Source organism: Ictalurus punctatus, chromosome 1 (assembly GCF_001660625.3).
Source record: "Ictalurus punctatus breed USDA103 chromosome 1, Coco_2.0, whole genome shotgun sequence".
In the NCBI taxonomy this organism is placed as follows: Eukaryota; Metazoa; Chordata; class Actinopteri; order Siluriformes; family Ictaluridae; genus Ictalurus; species Ictalurus punctatus.
Genome location: NC_030416.2, coordinates 9,807,155 through 9,828,818, shown reverse-complemented (window position 1 = coordinate 9,828,818; position 21,664 = coordinate 9,807,155). Strand labels below are relative to the sequence as shown.

The 21,664-nt window shown below is 38.7% G+C and overlaps 1 protein-coding gene across 2 annotated transcripts; it reads right to left on the bottom strand.

The window, feature by feature from the left end:
• Positions 1-490: 490 nt before the first annotated feature.
• Positions 491-19,785, bottom strand: si:dkey-92i15.4 (uncharacterized). Of its 2 annotated transcripts, XM_017468873.3 has the most exons (8): positions 14,492-14,619; positions 12,819-13,249; positions 9,959-12,690; positions 9,270-9,444; positions 7,525-7,623; positions 7,065-7,299; positions 5,056-5,172; positions 491-4,434 (listed from the first exon to the last, which is right to left on the bottom strand). In XM_017468873.3, the coding sequence occupies exons 3-8, from the start codon at positions 12,685-12,687 to the stop codon at positions 4,277-4,279; spliced, it is 3,513 nt and encodes a 1,170-aa protein (XP_017324362.1). In that variant the 5' UTR covers positions 12,688-12,690; positions 12,819-13,249; positions 14,492-14,619; the 3' UTR covers positions 491-4,276. The 2 variants fall into 2 exon arrangements, with proteins under 2 accessions (XP_017324362.1, XP_017324339.1); XM_017468850.3 differs by lacking the exon at positions 14,492-14,619 and adding an exon at positions 19,540-19,785 and having other exon boundaries at positions 9,959-13,249.
• Between the last annotated feature and the right edge of the window lie 1,879 nt (positions 19,786-21,664).

Below are 21,664 nucleotides of genomic sequence, written 5' to 3'. Positions count from 1 at the left end.
GCTGAATTTGATAGCTTTTGAGAGCCAAAATAATCAGATCCATCAAGTAAACTGAACGAGGGCTCAAGTGCATGTTTATTCCTCTATAAAATTATCAGTGGTAGTGTCATGTAATGGAGGTTAGGACGGATGTATTTGCAATTAAGAGCTTTAATGAAGATTGTAATATCCAGAGGGCAAGGCAAAATACATAAACAAATACTGGCAGTAGTCAGGTGATCAAGCAAACAGGCTGGAGCAGGTATGGCAGAAATCATTCTGGGAAATGGAGTCGTGAGTTTGCCATGACATAGACAGGTAGTCTAGCAGACCTGGACGACTCAGTTTAGAGTCTGACAAACTATGGATAAAATGATTATTTATTACTGTAATGTTTTTGAGTCATTGGGAACCAACTTCAACTGAACTATATGGCTCAGGTTTATACATCTATAAAATAGTCATTTTAAAATTTGTAGTCCACCAAACTGACACATGACGTTGACACAAATACAGCGCATGTATTTTATTCCCCAGTAAAGTTCAATTTTTGACAAAAATGCTTTATTCCATCTCAGCAAATTGACTTTTAGGGTTTAGGGGACCATTAGCATATGTTGGTAACCTGTCTATATAAAGATATTCCGCCTTCAATGTCAGTCTCAAAGCATTTCCTTACATTTACCTTTGTATGTACAAAGCCCTGCCTTACTGCCAAAGCTACCCTGAAGTGGTTCAAAACAAAGAACCTGAATTAGAATGCCCCAGACCAGAGTTGCCAAGTCCGCTTATAATATGTGACTTTCGGCTACTTTTTTTTTTTTGACGTTGCTTGAAAAAAAAAAAAAAAAAAAAAACACTGGTCGTGGGTTTCATTTTTTGGGCTTGTTTTAAAAAATATGGTTGCTTGTTCGCAGGTGATCAGTTACAGTTTGATGATTTTTTGTTAAATAAATTGTTCTTGCTTTTCAAACTCAAAAAAGTGGTTTCAGTTTAATATGTTGCTGAGGCCATAACAGGCTAGAATTATATTGGGCTTGTTTTTGAAGTTGTAGTTGCTTATTTATAAGTGTTGGCAACACTGCCCCAGACCTCAATCCATATCCATCTAAGAATCTGTAGCAAGACTTCAAAATTGCTGTTCATAACGATCTCCCACCAATCTGGGAGAGACATATGCCAGAAGACTTGCAACTGCAATTGTAAAAGTAGGCTCTACCAAGTAATGCCCCATAGTCGTCAATACTTATGAAATCAACAAATGTCTGCTTTTTTGTTTAAGTAACCTTTGTGTCACAATAAAAAATATTTTGCACCTTTGAATGTTAGGTTAAAAAACCCCCAAAAAAACAATTAAGTCCTTTTGAATTCCAGGTTATAACAGAACAAAATGTAGAAACTTTTAAGGCGGCTTAATGGAAGTGAGGAATGGACGTATGGAAGCACCAGCAGCTTTAGAGAGATCTGGGGATGAACTAGAATCAAAGTATCTTTAATTTTAATACAATTTTAAACTATTGTATATTTTATGCAGCACTGCTGATATCCACTGAGACATACAGTCCTCTGTAAAAGCCTGGAAAAGCAATACAAAATAAAAAAGCAACAGTCTGGTGATGTCAGTGGATCACCGGTTTGATGCAGTTATTGCAAGCAAGGGATATGTGACCAAATATTAAGTGTTATTTACTTTAACTTACATTAAGACTATCTGTTCCTATACTTTTCCTCACCTAAAAATTGGGTGGTCTGCTACCAAACGTGCCATGTTTTAAGCTGTTTAGTTGTAGATCTTGATGTAAATATGAGGAAATGACAGCCAAAATTCTGATCAAAGGGGATTGTGTAGTAATCTGTATTAGCAATTGTCTGCTGTAAAATGTTTCCAAGAACATTGCAGTGCAATATAGTTATTTATTAATTCTCATTATGAGATCAAAACAGCCTGTCATATAATAGATATGATAGTCATTATATAAAGGACAATTTAAGTTTAATATTTAATAAGAATGTTAAATATAAGCATTTTATAAGCATAATATAAGACATAAGACCTAGGCCACACTGTAAACTAGGACTTACAGTGGATATAAAAAGTGTACACAACCCTGTTAAAATGTCAGATTTTTGTGATGAAAAAAAAAAAAGGAAACCAAAATAAATCATGTCAGAACCTTTTATACCTTTTTGTGAAATTTGAACCTATTAATTAAAGTGAAAAACAATAAGGCGGAAAAAATAAAAAATGTACAATAACCTGTGTGCACACCCAAAAACTAATACTTAGTCGAAGTACCTTTAGATTTTATCACAGCATTCAATCTTTTGGGGTAAGAGTCAATCAGTTTGGAACATCTTGAGTCCTTCCTTGTAAAAGCATTCTAATTCTGTCAGATTGGCTGGGTATCTCCTGTGCACAGACCTCTTCAAGTCACCACACAGATTTACATTAGATTTAGATCTGGACTCTAGCCAGGCCATTCCAAAAACTTGAACTTGTTTTAGTGAAGCCATTCGTTTGTCGATCTGGAGATTTCCTTTGGTTCCTTGTCATGCCGAAAAGTGAAATTCTTCTTCATCTTAAGTGCTGTAGCAGAAGTCTTAAATTTGTATTTGGAGCTATTCATTATTCCCTCCACCCTGATTAAAGCCCCAGTTTCAGCTGAAGAAAAACAGCTCTAAAGTATGATGCTGCCACCACCATGCTTCCCCGTGGGGATGGTGTTCTATTTTTGTTGTTGTTGTTGTTTTTTGTGCCAAACATATATTTTGGTATTGTGGCAAAAAGTAAAACTTTGGTCTCATTAGACCATAACACATTATTCCACATGATTTGGGGAGATTTGATGTATTTTTTATTTATTTTTTGGTTAAAAAAGTCCAGAGATATGAAGAATTCGGGAGATTGTTGTCACATGTACGGAGCAACCAGTACTTTCCAGAAACTGCTGCAATTCTTTTAATGTCTCTGTAGGTCTCTTGGCAGCCTCCATGACCAGTTTTCTCCTGATCTTCTCATCAATTTTAGAGGGACAGCCTGTTCTTAATAGTGTCACTGTCATGTCATGTTTTCTCCACTTGCTGATTATTGTCTTTACAGTGTTCCATAGTGTATCTAATGCCTTGGAAATTGTTTTCTAACCCTCTCCTGATTGATATTTTCCAACAATGAGATCCAGTACCTGCTTTGATCTCTTTGTGGCCCATGGCTTTCCCAGTTGGAAGTCACCAAGAAGATGTCAGGAAAATCTTACAGGAACAGCTATACTTTATTTGGGATTAATCAGTCACTTTAACTGATGGCAGGTGTATACTAATTAGTATTTAACATGAGTTTGAATAGGATTGGTTCATTCAGAACACTGCCACTTTCCCAATTATAAAAGGGTGTACACACTTATGCAAGCTGGGCATTGGAAGTTTTTTTTATTTTTTATTGTTTTCCCCCTAAAATGATTCATATTGTTTTAGGTTAAAATTTAGAATAGGTTCTAAATTTTAGGTAGAATAGGTTCTGAGAATGTTTCTCGTTTTACATCACACAAACCTGCCATTTTAACAGGGGTGTGTCGACTTTTTATACCCACTGTAGTTATTTTAAACATGATGTACTGTATGCTATATATATTGTAATCCTCTGGACGCATGCCATCATGCCATTGTATGTGTATATAGAAATATGATTACATTTTTAATATTCCAAAATGACTTAATCCTTTTAGGAACAGTGCATTCGATACACATAGGACTGAAAGATTAGTCAGAAACCAATCGGTAATTGTATAACAAGCTTAATACAAACTTGTTATAGAGCTAATATATTTTCTTCTCGTAGGGCTGTGTGTAGCGACTTCAGAAACTCGAAAGTTATGTCAATATTTACACAGAACATTATACATATTCACACTTCTGCTATGCAGGTGCTTACTGTTGAAACTGCCTGCAGTTCAGCATCGTTTTGTGTGTATTTACATTAGCTCAAACATTACTGTCAAAAATATAGTGGTTACATCAGACAGCACGCTATGGTGTGGGTTATAATAGAACTCTTCACTGGATATCTTGCAACAAAAATTCACTTACATTTAAGGTCAGAATCGTGAACAACTTTGACATGCCTTTGTTTTTGGCAACCATGCTCACTCACTGTCCGAGTAGCACTTAAGTCTGAAGGTAATTCTGAGGTCTGAATACTAGTGTGTGCAATTCTGTTATTAACTCATAACTCTGCACACTTAACTCAACTCTGAATACAGCACTTAAGTCTATATTTGAAGTGGTGACAAAGGAGATGCTGTCAGTATAACTGGTGAGGACGTTGCAGTAAGACCTCCACAGGGCCAGGGGGCAACCTCTTGATCAGGTGCCAGACCTCGAGCCGTCTCAAACCCTCCAAACGCTGACCTTCAATCTCCAAGAGTTCATCTCCCGGGAAAACCTTTCCGACTGGTCCACCTGAGTAACACCATGAGATGCTTTACTAGTGAATACATTACTATAAATATTTTAGAACTGCATATCTTAACATCTTTTCCCTGGTGATTACAAGCCAGTGTATATATCTACAGGTGAATATCATGTTATTTATTAAAATTAATTCAGAATCAGTGTGTTTAAATGATAGAGATTTTTTTTTTAATAATTCATGAAACTGTTTGAGTGGGATACGAGACGAAATGTCTTTGCAGTTATCACACAAATGCAGCCACTAAACATAAGCCATGAAATATGGAAAGTGGCATGCATAATTAAAAACCTTTACACATGTTCATGTTATTCAGTCTTCCTGGTACATATGTCTTCAGTTATTTTTGGTCTATGACTACTTTATGACTGTTATCTTAATCTGATTATACTATGAACTTATGAATTGCTTTATATTCAGTGCTTTGTGTACTGATCGGAAGGTTGTGAGTTCAAAGCCCAGTACTGCCAAGATGCCACTTTTGGGCTCTTGAGCGAGGCCCTTAATCCTCAACTGCTCAGATGTATAAATGAGATAAATGTAAGTCGCTCTGGATAAGGGCGACTGATCTGGACTTTTATGTCATAAAAGTGATAAAAGTGGGTTCTTACCCTGAAAGAGCCTCTGAACAGTGAGGGGTTTGTCTCCTAAGATGGAGCCCACTCCTCCCTCCAGACTGAAGCCCAGGTCAGAGCTGGACTTATTTAAAGTCACTCGCACTCTGCTACCTGTTGAAGAAACACATGTTTGTCTTATCCTTGTGAGGACCTTCCATTGACTTTCCCTTCATGCGTACACCAAAAAAGACAGCTAAATATCCCCACAAGGTCAAAACTATCATATATTTTTATCCTCCTATACACACACACACACACACACACACACACACACACACACACACACACACACACAAATAATAATAATTGTATACTAATAGTAAAATAATAATGGTAATAATAATAGTCACATTTGAAGACACAAATTACATGTGGTTTTCTTCATACAGAAGTATAATGAAACTAAATAAACCAGAAATTACAAGTTTAAAGTACAGTTCTGTGAAAAAGTATTTTTTCTGTTTTTGTATATATCTCATACTAAATTGTTTCAGATACTACAACGAAATACAACATAAAATAAAGGCAACCTAAGTAAACACACAAAACAAATTTTTTTTAATCGAATAAAAAAAAAAAGCTATCCAACACCTCTCATCAATGTGAAAAACTAATTGCCCGCTTACATTTAACATCTGGTCGTGCCACCTTTAGCAGCAATAACTGCAACCAAATGCTTCAGATAACTGGAGATCAGTCTTTCACTTACTTCTAGGACTAGGATTTATTCCTATGCATTGGATCATTGTCTTGCTGCATAATGCAGTTGCGTTTGAGTTTCAATTTACAGACTGAAGACTGAACATTCTCCTTTAGGATTTTCTGGTAGAGAGCAGAATTCATGTTTCCATCAATTATTGCAAGTCGCCCAGGCCCTGAAGCAGCAAAGCATCCCCACACCATCACACTTCCACCACCATGCTTGACTGTAGATATGATGTTCTTTTTGTGGGATTCAGTGTTTGGTTTGCGCCAAATGTAACGGGACCCCTGTCTTCCAAACAGTTCCACTTTTGACTCAACAATTCACAGAACATTCTCCCAAAAGGTTTCAGGAACATCAAGGTGTGTTTTGGCAAAATTCAGACAAGAATTAATGTTCTTCTGGGTTAGCAGTGGTTTTCAAAAACCACTGGCTCAGTGGTTTTATTGCTGCAAGAGAAGCCTGTAGGTCCTTTGATGTTCTCCTTGGCTCTTTTGTGACTTGCTGGATGAGTCGTTTCTGTGCTCTTGGAGGAATTTTGGAAGGTCGGCCACTTCTGGGAAAATTCAGTACTGTGCTGAGTTTTTCTATTTGGAGATAATGGTTCTCACTGTGGTTCGTTGGCATGTGGCATGAGAGCTTCATCCCATCATCCCATGGCTTCCCATCATTTCTAGAATTTCTTTCAACTTTGACATAATGTGTTAGTGGGTAAGAGCTTTTAACCAACTGCTGAAAAAGTTCTATTTAAGTGTTGATTTGATCGAACAGGGTTTGCAGTAATCAGGTCTGGTTGTGTCTAGTCCAGCTGAACCCCATTATGAATGCAGTTTCATAGATTTGGTGAATTAGTAACTATGGGAGCAAATACATTTTCACACAGGCCCAGTTGGTATTGGATAACCTTTTTATTTCAGTAAATAATATTATCATTTAAAAACTGTATTTTGTGTTTACTCAGATTACTCACGTAGATTTTGTTTTCATTTCTGAAACCATTTAGTATGACATATACCCCAAAACAGAAGATATCGGATAAATACTTTTTCACAGCACTATATAACACTGATCTTTGATCCTGTATTATATGTATATAATCAGAACTGGATTGCATTTTTGCAGTAATCTATCCAAAACTGTTAATCACGCATGTCCCAAAAGTAAGAATTGTTAAGTAATATTATCTGATGTGAACTGTTTTCATACTTTCACACTGGCTTATCAGAAGCTTCCTTGTCTCAAAGTGCAGGAGAACAATCCTATTATTATTTAAATATATACTGTATGTATTGCAACACACCTGGGTTCGCAGCTGCTTTCTGTGGACTGTCTTTGGTGCTATAGCATGTTTCAGTGACATCACCTCGTCTGATGACAACCACTGCCATGGGGCGCCCCCTTGCTTTTCTCATAGTGTTCAGCGCCTCCTTGTGGGTGGAGTTATGTAGAGCAGTGCCATTAATAGACAACACCTGGTCACCTACACGGATGGAGCCCTCCTGGGCTGCTATACCACTGCGTAGCACCTTGTGAACCTGACAAAGGCGAGAGAGTGCTTGTTTACAGTCACAGTGCAAAAAATAAACACATTTCCTATGTTTAATTATGAGACTTCTGGCAGGGGTGTGAAAATAGCTCAAATTCTATACCTCAATTATTTTCAGGATCAAATGAACTTTTATCAAAGTACAAAAATCATCTTGTTATTTTCTGACGTGTGTCTCAGGTTAAGATGTTTCTCACATGTAATAAACACTCACAGTCATAGGTTTATTTTGATCCACTCCTCCAGCCACAGTGAAGCCAAGTCCAATTCCTGCCTCCTTATGTAGGACAACCACATGCATATCCTCATAGTCCTGCAATAAATAAAGAATATACACTCACATACACATCTACACCTATTCATCCATGCAATTATCTAATCAGCCAATCATGTAGCAGCAGTGCAATGCATAAAATCACACAGATACAGGCCAGTAGCTCCGGGTAATGTTCACAGCAACTATCAGAATGGGGAACAAATGTGATCTCAGTGATTTTGACCGTTGTATGGTTGTTGGTGCCAGACGGGCTGGTTTAAGTATTTCAATAAATGCTGATCTCCTGAGACTTTCACACACAACAGTCTCTAGAGTTTACTCAGAATGGTGCGATAAAGAAAAAAAACATCCAATGAGCAGCAGTTCTTTGGACGAAACGCCTTGTCGATGAGAGAGGTGAACAGAAAATGGCCAGACAGGTTCAAGTAACAGATACAGTACAGTAACTTGTATAACCACTCTGTACAATTGTGGTGAGCAGAAAAGCATCTCAGAATGCACAACACGTCGAACCTCGAGGCGCACGGGCTACAACGGCAGACGACCATGTCGGGTTCCACTTCTGTCAGCCAAGAACAGAAAGCTGAGGCTGCAGTGGACACAGGCTCACCAAAACTGGACAGCTGAAGATTGGAAAAACGTAGCCTGGTCTGATGAATCTTGATTTCCGCTGAGGCACACACAGGTGATAGGGTCACAATTTGGCACCAACAACATGAATCGATGGACCCAACCTGCCTTGTGTCAACAGAGGAGGTGGTGTAATGGTGGCGGGACTGTTTTCTTGGCATACCTTGTGTTCGTATCAATTAGTACCAATCAGTCATCACTTCGATGCCACAGCCTATTTGAGTATTGCTGCTGACCATATGCATCCCTTCATGGCCACAATTTACCCATCTTCTAATGGGTTGTTGGCTGTTTTGAGAACAAAGTAAGGCACTCCCCAGTATTAGTATCGTGTTCCCAATAAAGTGTTCGGTGAGTGTATGTATATCGAAGTATATGAGTATACCAAAGATTCATCCTATAGAACCTATTATTAGCAAACTTATGCATAGCAAATACAGTTGGGTGACAAATTAAAGGAAAATCCAGCTTCTCTGTTATGCTTTGACTGATTACTTTCATCCTATAATGAAACATTAGTCTCTATAGTGGTCTTTTCCAGGATATCCATGTCCCTATCCATGTCCCTATCCATGTCCCTATACATATATATGTTTGATGAATATGAAAATAATGTAAATCATATGATATGGCTTTCATGATGACTAGATCTCAACCCAATTAAAGAACTGTGGGAGATTTCAGAGCGATATATTTGACAGCTTAACTACCACCATCATTCAAACCCCAACCGATGGAATATCTTTTGGAAGAAATGGTGTTCATTCTTCTATTACAGTTCCAGGGACTTGTAGAATCCATGCCAAGGCACATTCAAGCTGTTCTGACAACTCATGGTGAGCCAACAAATTACTATTTTATGTTTTCACTTTATGCTGTTATTTAACTTGTCACCCAGTTATATATTGTGGGGGTGGGGTTTAGTGGGAGTCTACAGCATGAGTATGATGGTAATTGGCCATTCCCTTATACTCCTACTACAGACACCCGCTAAACCCCACCCCCACCTGCCACATATAATATCTTTTGGAGCTTAAAAAGATTTGTAGTACCTCTAAGGCATCATCATCATCCAAACCCCTGACATCATTCAATAAGCACTCCAGCTCATCCATGTCTAACAGTGTCACAGAGGACAGGGCAGAAACGTCTGAGCTCATGGACAATGTACGCTTGGACATCCAGTTCTCGTCCTCCAGCCCACCGAGACTGCGCAGCTCAACAAGGCTGTTAAAGAGAGGTGGAGAAGAAAAGTAGAAGAAATTAACCATGAGGAATGGAAAAAGCAAGAAGAGGATCGTATGTGATTTTCACACAAAAAACAAAAAAACAAAAACAGAATGGATTATTTACTGCAGAAATTTTCGACAGAGTGTAAGTTATTAATAAATGGTAAGCTGAAAAGTTGTTTAGTTTAAGCTAATGGCCACATTTATCCTGTATAGGAAGGCAAGATGCATTGGCTAGCATACTATCATAGCACTTGACATTTAGTGTTGGCAGATATCTTACAGAAACCACAATTATAATAATTATTTGGCAGATACATTGCCATTGCTGTTTACCACAGGTTTAGTTATTGACATTTTACATCTCAATTAGATTAGATTAGTGATAAGTTTCTATAAATAGGTTTTTATCAAGCATTTTCGCAACACAAAGACTCTATATGAAAACTGTAAAGCTCTGATGCAAGCAAAAACACTATCTTGGTTATTGTCCTCAAATTGTAACATCATACCTCATAGAAAAACTTCTATTGCTCATGTTGCTTGTGATGGTTACTGATGATTCCCCTGAGTCAGAGTCATATCCTCTCTCTGTTCCCTCGTCGTCTTCATCGTCGTCGTCATCGTCTTCGCCATTCTCATCATCAACCCCTTTATGCATAATCCACCTAATAACTTTTGCAGCTACTTTTTCATCTTTTATTGTGTTGCTGAGATCACCTGATGCTGAAGAGAAGACTTGGATAGGAGGGATTACTACTGAGTCACTCGGGAGATTGGATGGTGATTTAGAATAAGCACTGTTGCCTGTTAACAGTGTTGACTTTACTGCGGTAGATGAATCTGAATGTGGTAACACAGGGGTGCTTTCTGACATTAGAAATGCTTTGTCTTTGGTAGATGAAGATTTGCTCTCTGATTTTGGAGAGAAGTCCTTAAGATCAGAGTGGGATACATTAGTGATCCCATTCGGCTTCTGGAAGTTGTGGGACATTGCAGAACTGACATAATTCCTAACTTTTTCTTCAGTTAAATGAATGTTTTTAAGCTTTTGAAAAGATTTAGGATTACTGCCTTTGGAGAAATCTGGCTCATCCGTGTCTTTATTCATCATAGTAAACTTAGCCTCATTCTTCTGGTCAGATGGAGATTCATCTGGTAGTTTCAAAGTCTGCACAACTCCAGGCTCCTGACTTTTAGTTCCTCTACTTTGGGTTTTCACTGCTGACCCTTCTTTATCTTGTGTTGTGATCTGGACAGGCCCACTTAGATCATGCATATTCAGTGGCTCATTGCTGACTTCGCTCGTACTGAAAAGATTCTCTCTCAAGCATTCTCTATTCCAGTTATCCAACCTTATACCTAATGACCTTTGTGAATATGTCTTAGTCACACTGGCCACCACTGTTGGCTTTTCTGTAACTGAAAAAGCCCTTCTGGGATGCTGAATCCGTGATGAACTCTGGCTTTGCAGAGCAAGCGCCTCAAATTTGTGAATTGTGTTTCGCACTGAAACCAAGGATGGTTCTTGGACATTCTCTAACAAGTCCTCACTCTTCTTGCTTGGATTTCCAGAGGAGCCGCACTCCAAACCAACCCCATGTTCTTGATGATGTTTTTCACTGTCTGCTGTCATAGTTTGGGATGATTGAGGTTTGGTCTGCAGAATTACTCCTTCCTGTGAGCTATGTGGTTGTTTTCCTGGAATTGTCTCCATTCCTTTTGTCTGTTTTGAATTACTAGTCATTGTTTCTACTTGACTCTCTATTTCTTTCACAGTGCTTTTTTGGATATTATTGCTATTGCTCAGCCCATAGGCTGAATATGAAATTGGAGCTGTAAAATGTCTGGTTCTTGATCTGTCTAAAGAATGAGTTCCTAGTCCTGTAGAGTGCCCAGTCAGTCTTCTCTCATTGCACATACTATTGTTAGAGACCAAAGATATCGAATCTTGGCTAAGGGGTTTCTCTTTAGACCGTGTTGACATTGTAACCAAGTTATCTTTTCCACTGGGTAAAACAAATGAAGTGTCTGGCAAGGTAGTAAAGTTCATTTGTTCCTTTTTGAAGGATGTTTTTGGAAAGGTACCACACTTTTCTGGTTTATATGAAACTCTCTTCATTTTACTGAAAGAAGAAACGGATGGGGGTTCATCCAATGACCTGTTAGTGGGATTATTGCGATTTAAATTTGAATCAGTGTCATGGACACTGGAAAAAGTGGCAGAGGTGATAACTCTTGAACTTGCTTCACTATTATCCTCTAATACATTATGACCATCTCTGCCCATTACACTGTGGTTCCCAGTGATCTCATTGACCTTTGATGCAGTGACTGGAGATCTGAGATGGTGCTCTGCCTGATCTGGCTTGGTACCACTATGTCCAGTATGCCAGGGACCTTTTCTTCCCTCTGTGCTGTCCTGGCTTTGACTTGCTTTTAGTCTGGATGGGAACGACTGGGCAAGAGCCACCGTTCTTACAGGTGAAGTTCCAGATACTGCTGAGGCAATAAGTCCATTGCTGTCCTGCTTTCTTTGACCAGTTCCTTTGAATGGTTGCATTTGTAATGATACTCTCTTTAATGGGCGGGCCATTTCATTAGAGTTTGGTCTATTGGCTGCTTCATTTGCCACTAAACTCTCAGAGCGTTGTATGGATCTCCCCTCAAGGTCCTTAGTATTTCTGATAACTTCCATCTGATTCTTCTGTCCTCCTTCATTTGTTGATCCTCTCCAGTCTAAGCTCTTACTTCTGTTTGCCACATATGCTTGTCTCCACTCTGTTCTTCCCGTCACATTAGTGCTGGGACTCTCAACACAATCTGGCTTCTTTTGAGAGGTACTGCTCGTTTCAGAGCTGATGGACATTTCTGCTTTTTTTGTGAAGCTGAGCTGATTCAGAAGTTTTGGTCTTCTTTTGTCAGTCATATCAGTATCTGGAGATGGAGGTGAAAGAGTGTGGTCTCTGGGCATCTCTTCTCTACACTCTTTGACGCTTCTGTTTGCTTTTTGTGTCTCACATGTAGACGTAAAACTACTAGCTTTGGTGAGCGACTGCTGTCTCTCCTTAGCAGAGCGGATTTTGAACTTAACAGCAGACTGTGCTGGGACTGCGTGTGACTGACTTTGGTTTTGCTCTTCAGAACATTTTGAAGATTCTCGAATTCCATCTCTCGGGGCAGATTCTGATTGATAGGCAGAGTATTCAGGCACATGAGTAGATCCAACAGAGATATCCATTTTCTACAGTGAGTAACAGCACATGCATTACAGTGTGATTGTGAGGAAATATTTGAAGTTCTTTTTAGTACTTGGTTTCATGCTCAAGTTCCATATTTTTATCACATAAATAGTTTTGTAAATGTCCATACCGAATGTGGGTAGCTCGTCAGCTATGTAATTCAATCCGCACAGTGTGATCAAGGGTTTCCAAGTGTCGACGTGGCATTCTTTTTAAGTAATCCATAAACAAAACAAAGATTTGTTTGTCAGGGTGCAGGTGTGGCTTTTTAGCACTGGCGTAATGTTCAGGTAAAAGTGATAAAATGTCCAGCAAAGTACAAACCGTAAACAGCAAATACAGACCATTAAAAAAAGCCAGCTTCCTTAGTACTCCCTTATTTATATCTCCATATGTTGGAAGTTAGCTGTCCAGGAAAATCTTCAGCCTGAGTATGTTTCTTTGCTCCTTTTTCTTCCACGGAATGTCGTGTTGTGTTCTCCAGGTTTCATTAGCTGTTCTTGTGGCTCTTTGCCTCTTTCTGCAACTGACTTTTTTCAGATTGTCCTACCATCCAAAGTCCTACAAAATAGATAGATATAATTATTACAATATTTTCTTATAGCACAAACTATAAGGTAATAAGGATAAATGTAATTATGAGAAATCCAATTATGAGATATCGTAAAGCATGGCAGTTTTAAAGCAAATGTAATCTAGAGTCTGTAGTGAGAAATGAAGGTGAAGATACAGAGAAAGCCAAAATTTTATGAACGACAGGGAGCAAATTGTATAATTCATGGAAGTGTCATAACAATCCTCAGCGCTTCACCTCACAGACCTACTCCAAATACGTATATATACATGATGCCCTGAAGTTCTCTGAATGACAGTATCAGTTTATGTTTACACTACCAACATGCTTTTAGCTCTTCGTCACTCTCTTGAGCTTAAACCAAACCAGATCGGCAGGCAGATAACAGGTCAAACACACCAGACCACAATCCGGACAGTTTACTGTAGCAGATTATAAAATACACTACAGATTTGTTGTAGAAATCAAGTAAACAGCTGCACAGGCTGGTCACGCACCTGTAATCATTCAAAGCAGTTAAAACCTCTGAACGAGACAAAAATCAGACAGCCTTACAGACACAGACTCTAATTTACATACATACTGGCGGAATCCATCCGTTGAGTGAGGCTGATAAACCACGCATGATAAAGAACTCACTTGAACACAATGTACATCATACTTCTAATGCTCCTAATTTGATCCTTTCAGTAATACTATAATGTGGTCACAAAGGAAATACCTATATGCTCGGCTAAGAAAATACAGGTCCAGAGTTTCGTATCGTTGAAGCAGAAATACAGTAGGAGCAGACAGGAAGGGAGGCAAGAATATAAAATGAGGTGTGTTTTGGTGCAGGCATTCAAAGGAGCCAACACCCCAGCAGGTAAAGATGACATGAACACGATTGACTGAAAAATAAAGTTAGCTGTGAAAAAAGCAAATGATGATTTGGAATGGCGTAGATGTGTGATTGATTGGTAGGTGATCAGAGCGAAGAGAAAGAGCGGTGAGATTACCTGTATGACTTTACCCAGGTAGTGTAGTGAGAGAAAAGGTGAGCGTTGGATTACAGATTCACTTGCTCTCATGGAGCATGGAAACACACATGCACACACACACACAAACACACACACACACACACACACACACACAAACACATACACTGGACACTGGACACATGAATGACACAACAACCCATCAACCAAGCACTTTAGTTAGACCTCAAGATACGTTGAAAACAGACATACCTTGAAAGGAAATCACAGCAGGTGTTCAGTATACTTCCTCTCCCCCTGTCTTGCACTCATTCTTTTTTTTATTTTAGTATTATTCATCTGCAACGTAAACTCGCCTGACAGGTTTTTCCTTTTCACCCTCACCCACCCCCTCTCATTGTTACACCTTCCCTTCCTTCTCTCGGTCTCTCTCTCTCTCTCTCTGCCAGTTTCTCTCTGCCTAACTCTATCTCTCTCTTGCTGAGTCATTTTCATATATGAAAGGAAAAGGAACTACAAGCATGCACATGCATTTTTGTGAGCACTCAGATTCCCAGGATGGTGTAAAAAATTTTGGTGATGTCTTATAATTTTCAGTTGGCATGAAATTGATTGTGTATTCATACACTGCCCCGTTTCCTTTTTTGTAAACCACATATGATGACAGTATGCTTGTCTTGTTTTCTTAATGAGTCATAACTGTGGTCACATCTTGTGATACTCATGAACAGAAATCCCAAGCATGTAGACACCTTTAGTGCAGTCAAAATGCACAAGACAAATAAAAACAACACAAAGTGCCTTAGTAAGGTGTTAGGTCACCTTGGCACAGATTCTAAAAGATTCTCTGGAACTGTACTAGAGCAATTAAAACCGTTCTTCCTAAAGATATTCTTATCAAAGCATTCGCTGAGCCCTCGTGCCATGTGGACGTCATCCTGGAAAAGCCCACTCGCATCAGGATAGAAAGGTTCATCATACGAAACAGATGATCAGTCTGAAGAACAAAATAAAGTAATTCCCCTATACCATAACAGAGGCATTGTTGTTGTTGTTGTTGTTTTTCTTTTTAATTTGTAACCTGTCTGTATATTAATGAATTTCATTGCAAGAGCGTTGGGGAGGTTTCTATAATCACTGCTCAACTTGGTTATGGGAATCATGCACAGGCTTTTGGCATTCTGAAACTAACAGGACTATAGCTTAGACCTCCAGAGGCTAGATTGATGTACTGTACTAAGGCAGTAGTCACCAACCCTCATCCTTGAGTTCTACCTTCCTGCAGGTTTCATCTCCAACCAAATTCTAACACACCTGTTTTAGTTGACCAAGAACTTCTTAAGGCAGTGATTAGATGGTCAGGTGGGCACAATTATGGTTGGAGCTAAAGTATTGAGGAAGGTAGCTCTCCAGGAACAGGGTTGGTGACCACAATTGCTGTAATAAGGTAATAAAGACAACATTTGGAATAAGATTTAAGACTGTCTAACTAAGTGCTAGTGATAAGAAGCATTACACACACTAGTCACAAAGCAGTCAATCACTACAAAAGATACAGTAGCTGTATCTGTGTCTGTTTTGTGCTCGAAATATTCATATCTGGATTTATACCCGAGGTGGGCATGCTTCAGAAGGAACCTGAAATGTTATTATTATTATTATTATTGTTATTATTATTATTATTATTATTATTATTATTATTATTATTATTAGCCATACTCTGTAATCCATATTTGGAAAAAAAAAAAGAAAGAAAAAACCTCAAAAAAAAAAAATTAGTAAATATAATGTATATTCATATACATTATAGTTTGTGGACACCTGACCGTCACACCCATATGTGCTTGTTGAACATCCCATTCCAGATTTAGTCCCCTTTTGTATCTGTAGGGATTTGCCCATTCAGCCACAAGAACATTTGTGAGGTCAGGTACTGATGTCAGGTGCAGAGGCTTGGGGTGTCGTCAGTGTGCCAGTTCATCCCAAAGGTACTCAGTAGGGTTGAGGGCAGGGCTCCGTGTACACCAATAAAATTCTTCCTCAGCAGCTTTGGCAAACCATGTCTACATGAAGAATACTTTGTGCATAGGGGCATAAACGTGCTGGGACAGGTTCGGGCCCCTTAATTCCAGTCAAGGGAAATTGTAATACTTGTTATCTGGTAAAATCCCTAGTAAGGACTGTTTAAAAAGCTGCTCTGCTTGATACACTTGTACCAGTGCCACACACACACTATCCTGTCAGTGTCACTGCTGTGTTGAGAATAGTTCACCACCTCCAGGTCAGTGGTGGCCCCATGGAGATCCCTTTCCATTCAGGGATGGGGTAGAGGGCAGTTGGAAAAACTATGCATATGGACATATGACCTACAGTCAGTAATTGTAGCCCTACAAAGTACACTGATATGGAAGGTATAATTGAAAAGTAAATATGACTAGAAGGTAGGAGTCTCTACTAAACTCGTAGCTCAGTGTAACTGCAACAAATCACTTGATCAGCACAAAAGGTAACAACATTAGAGCACACCCAAACCTAGACAAATGGACATCTCTGGATACTCAGGTTTCCACTCATAACTCTACAACATGCTGGTGGACGGATTGCCCCTAGGAGTGAATGAGTGTGCAAATGTGTGTGCATGGTGCCCTGCAATGTACCGGTGCCCCATCCAGTGTGTATCCCTGGCTTGCGCCCAATGATCCCGGGATAAGCTCCGGGTCCAGTGCTAACCTAACCCTGACCAGTATACAGTACTGAATGAATGAATGAATGAATGAATGTATGAATGAATTAAGTAAATATAAAATTGTGCTGTAAATTCAAGTATTAGATGTTGTTTTGATTTATGGAGACCATCATGTCCACATGAAGGCTCGTTGGCACATTTAATTACATATTTCTGCACAAACAGGGAATTGAACTCCCAACTTTGGAGGTGCGAGGCAAAGGGGGCTTAACCACTAAGCCACAGTGCCCCCCCCCACCTCTACTTAACATCATATCTAAGCCAAAACATAACAGACCAAGGAAATATATATAAAAAGAATTAAAATAGTTGTTGCGAATATTAATAATAAGAATTAATAATGTTTTATTTACATTCATGTGAAAAAAATAAGTATACTCTATGGAAATGATCGGCTTTTTTGACACATTTGGATAAGCAAATATTTAATCCTCTTTGAAACTGTGCCTATTAATAAAGTTGATACACTCTATCAAATGACACATAAAACTGACATTTTGTAGTAATTTTCACAATTTAAATTTAAATTTATCAGTCTCATGGGAAAAGTAAGTACACCCCTATATGAATCACACCTTCAAACCCATAAAATTAGAATCAGGTGTTCAAGATTAGGTGCCAGTGATTAGAACCTGCTTAGTGACAGTAGGTGGAACTTGTCTTATTTAAACCTCTCTCATATCTAGTGTCTGGTGTTCCCTTTGCTATTGAGGTGTGTGGTGTCATCATGCCAAGATCTAAGGAGTTCTGTAAGGCCTTCAGAAAAAAGGTTGTGGATGCCTATGAGTCTGGCAAGGCATTTAAAAAGATCTCCAAAGTATTTGAAATACATCATTCCACTGTAAGGAACATAATCTACAAGTGGCACAGATTTCAAACAACTGCCAATTTATCCGGGACTAGCCGTCCCAGCAAATTCAGCCCAAGATCATACCGTCTGATGCAAAAAGAAGTCTCCAAGAACCCCAAAATTTAATCACAGGATCTGTAAGTTAGTCTTGCAACTGTTGGTGTCAAAGTGCATGCTTCTATAATCAGAAAGAGATTGCACAAATGTGACCTGCATGTGCCAGAAAAAAGCCTTTGCAAGACTATAGTTTGCCGATAAGCATATAGGCAAAGACCAGACCTTTTAGAATAATGTGCTCTGGACAGACGAATCAAAGATAGAGATGTTTGGCCACAGATGTTTGGCCACATGTGTGGTGCAGACCAAAGACAGGTTGTCAGGAGAAGCACCTCATACCAAGTGTGAAGCACGGTGGTGGAAATCTTATGGTTTGGGGTTGCTTCACTGCCTCAGGGACTGGATAGCTTACATTAATTAATTCAACTATGAATTCTGCAACATATCAATGAGTGCTTGAAGATGTGCGGCCATCTGCCTGAGAGTTGAAGTTGAAAGTGGACCTTTCAGCAGGATAATGATCCTAAGCACACTAACAAATCCACCAAGCAATGACTCAAAAAGAAGAAACAGAGGGTTATGAAATGAATGGTCTAGTCAAAGCCCGGATTTGAATCCCATTTAAATGTTTCGGGGGATGTGAAACTAGCAGAACATGCAAGAAAACCCTCAAACATCTTACAACTGAAAGAAAATTGCATGGAAGAGTGCTCAAAAAATTCCAGCAGGCCTGGTGGACAATTCTGCAAAACGCCTACAAGAAGTTACTTCTGCTAAAGGGGCCAATACTAGCATCTGAGGCCAAGGGTGTACTTACTTTACCAGCAGAAGAATATCACATCTATTGACATTTCTGTTGAATAAATGATTCGAAATGCTAATTTTCCTTGTGGATTTGTTCATGTATTTCAATTTCATTAATAGGCACTGTTTCAAAGAGGATCAAATGTTTGCTTGTCCAAATATGCTTACTTACTTTTTCACATGAATGTACAGTGTAGCTCCTTTCTCAAACTCAAAGTCAATCATACCCTTGGCTAAAAGTCATTCATTCTACTATTATCTCTTTTAGGTTATTTGGTTATTATTATTTTATTATTATTATTATTTTGCTTTGGCTTTCCCTGCTTTATTCTGAAATTCTTCCTTCCTAAGAAAGATGACACCTTAAATATCTGCTGGTTAACTGGAATCTGATAAGTATTCTGACCCTTGACCACTTGTGACCCTTGTGCACTCACACTTTTCCAAACCACGATATTTCACGCAAAAATTCGTAACAAGCGGTCATATACACCCGAAGACCAAACTAGTCAGAACAATTTATGTTTGCTAACTCACCGACACTTTAGCTAAATAGTTAACTAACTTAAATAGCTACCTAACATGAACAGACACCTCACTTTTTTGTTACCAGTTAACTATCTTTACACAAAACATGACATGAGTACATTTACAAACTGCATGCTCTGTTAACCAAAGTGACAAATCACAAGCACAGCCTGCCATAAAATACTCTCAAAAATATTAATCACAGAATTATCCTCTATACAATGTTTCTCAATAGTAAAAAGTGAGCGTGAAAATCAATAAGAGAGAATAAAAGTGAGCATGTTAAATCGTTGTGTAATTATTAAGGAGAATTACCTCGGTTGTTTTCTCCATCTCGATGAGCAAAATGCAGATCTGAACTTCCTGCAGTTGCAAAGCATGCTACCACAAACCCAAGACAGTAGGCAGAGAAAGGAAGAGAGAGAAACAGAAACAGAAAACAATGAAGAAGAGAGTTATTACATATACCACTGTACATGCTAATCCATGGTGATCATTTATAGCATTGAATTATACACTTGTTCAGCTATGGTTGTTAGTTTAGTCCATGGAAGGCCAGCAAAGTTGCCTGAACATACAGTAGTATGGGCACGTGGGGCTTTGTGCTTGCATCACACACCATATTGTTTAATACAACTGCCATCTGGAGCAGCGGAAGCCACGTTACGGTTTTAGAGAAAAACGAAAGCTCTCTAAAAACACTCTGAGCAGCTTATGAGTGAAATTAAACTAACTGATTTTCAGTCGATGTAAGCTATATTCAATCGAATAAATTGTGAGGATTTATAGACATGACAGTGTCAAGAAGATAACTTACAATATATTTAGCTTTTTATAACCCAATTATCTTACTACTCAGCTCAAGTCAAGCAAGCAGCTAATAATCTCAGCACAATATTGGTTTTTGGGGGCAACTACCACTGTGGTTCTGCAGGCCAGAGATGATCATAATTTGCTTACTCTGCTTTAACGCACACAGTTAACCTTGTCAGCTCATTTCCAGTTTAGGTGTGCCTTGCACCCAATGCAGATGACCCACTTTCTTTAAATAATATAGTTTAGGGGTAACAGATAAGATTAGTTACTGCAGAATGAGATAGAAACCAGAACTTTGATCAGCCAAGAGTGTTCAGGCATTTCTCACACGAGTAGAAACAATGCATTGTCACTCGTTATTCTTTTGGAGCCGACCTTATGTACTATATAGTGGGAACCTGAGATTTGCTGATTCACCTCAAGGAGCACTTTTCTGAGCAAAGAAGCGAAGAGGTGAGAAGAACAAAGGGACAAATAGCTGTTGACAGTGGTATTTTATACCATCATTCAGCATGACTTTGCGGTAAAGGTCTTGATACAATATCTCACAAAAGTGAGTACACCCCTCACATTTTTGTAAATATTTGATTATATTTTTTCATGCAACAACACTGAAGAAATGACACTTTGCTACAGTGTAAAGTAGTGAGTGTACAGCTTGTGTAACAGTGTAAATTTGCTGTCCCCTCAAAATAACCCAACACACAGCCATTAATGTCTAAACCGCTGGCAACAAAAGTGAGTACACCCCTAAGTGAAAATGTACAAATTGTTCCCAATTAGCCATTTTCCCTCCCCGGTGTCATGTGACTTGTTAGTGTTACAAGGTCTCAGGTGTGAATGGTGAGCAGGTGTGTTAAATTTGGTGTCATCGCTCTCACACTCCCTCATACTGGTCACTGGAAGTTCAACATGGCACCTCATGGCAAAGAACTCTCTGAGGATCTCGAAAAAAGAATTGTTGCTCTATGTAAAGATGGCCTAGGGTATAAGAAGATTGCCATGTCAAAAGTTTACATACATATACATACATTTTTTTTTATAACTCCACACATTTCATGTTGCAATAAAACTCCTGTGGTATGTCAATTAGGGTATCTGCTTTATTTCCATAAGAGGTCATTAAAAAAACGCTAATAGCTTTTGCTGTATTTAATATATCAGATTTTCAGTGGGTCAGATGTTTACATACTGTTATAGTAGTATTTGGTGGCATAGCCTTTTAATTGGTTAACTTAAATCAAATGTTTGGGGTAGTCTTCCACAAGTTTCTCATAATACTTAACTGGAATTTTTGCCCATTCCTCCTGACAGAACTGGTGTAACTCAGGCAGGTTTGTGGGCCTCCTTTCTTTTTCAAAACATGATTTTTCAGTTCAGTCCACAAATGGTTTGTGGGATTCCGGTCATAGCTGTGTGACAGCTACTTCAATACTTTCACTTTTTTGTATTTAAGCTGTTTTGTTAGAATTTTGGAGACATGCTTAGGATCACTGTCCTCCACAAAGACCCGGTTTTGACCAAGTTTTAACTTACTGGTTGATGTTTTGAAGTGTTGTTTCAGTATTTCCAGATAATCCTCCTTCATCATTATGCGATCAGTCCCTTTTCCAGCAAGACATGC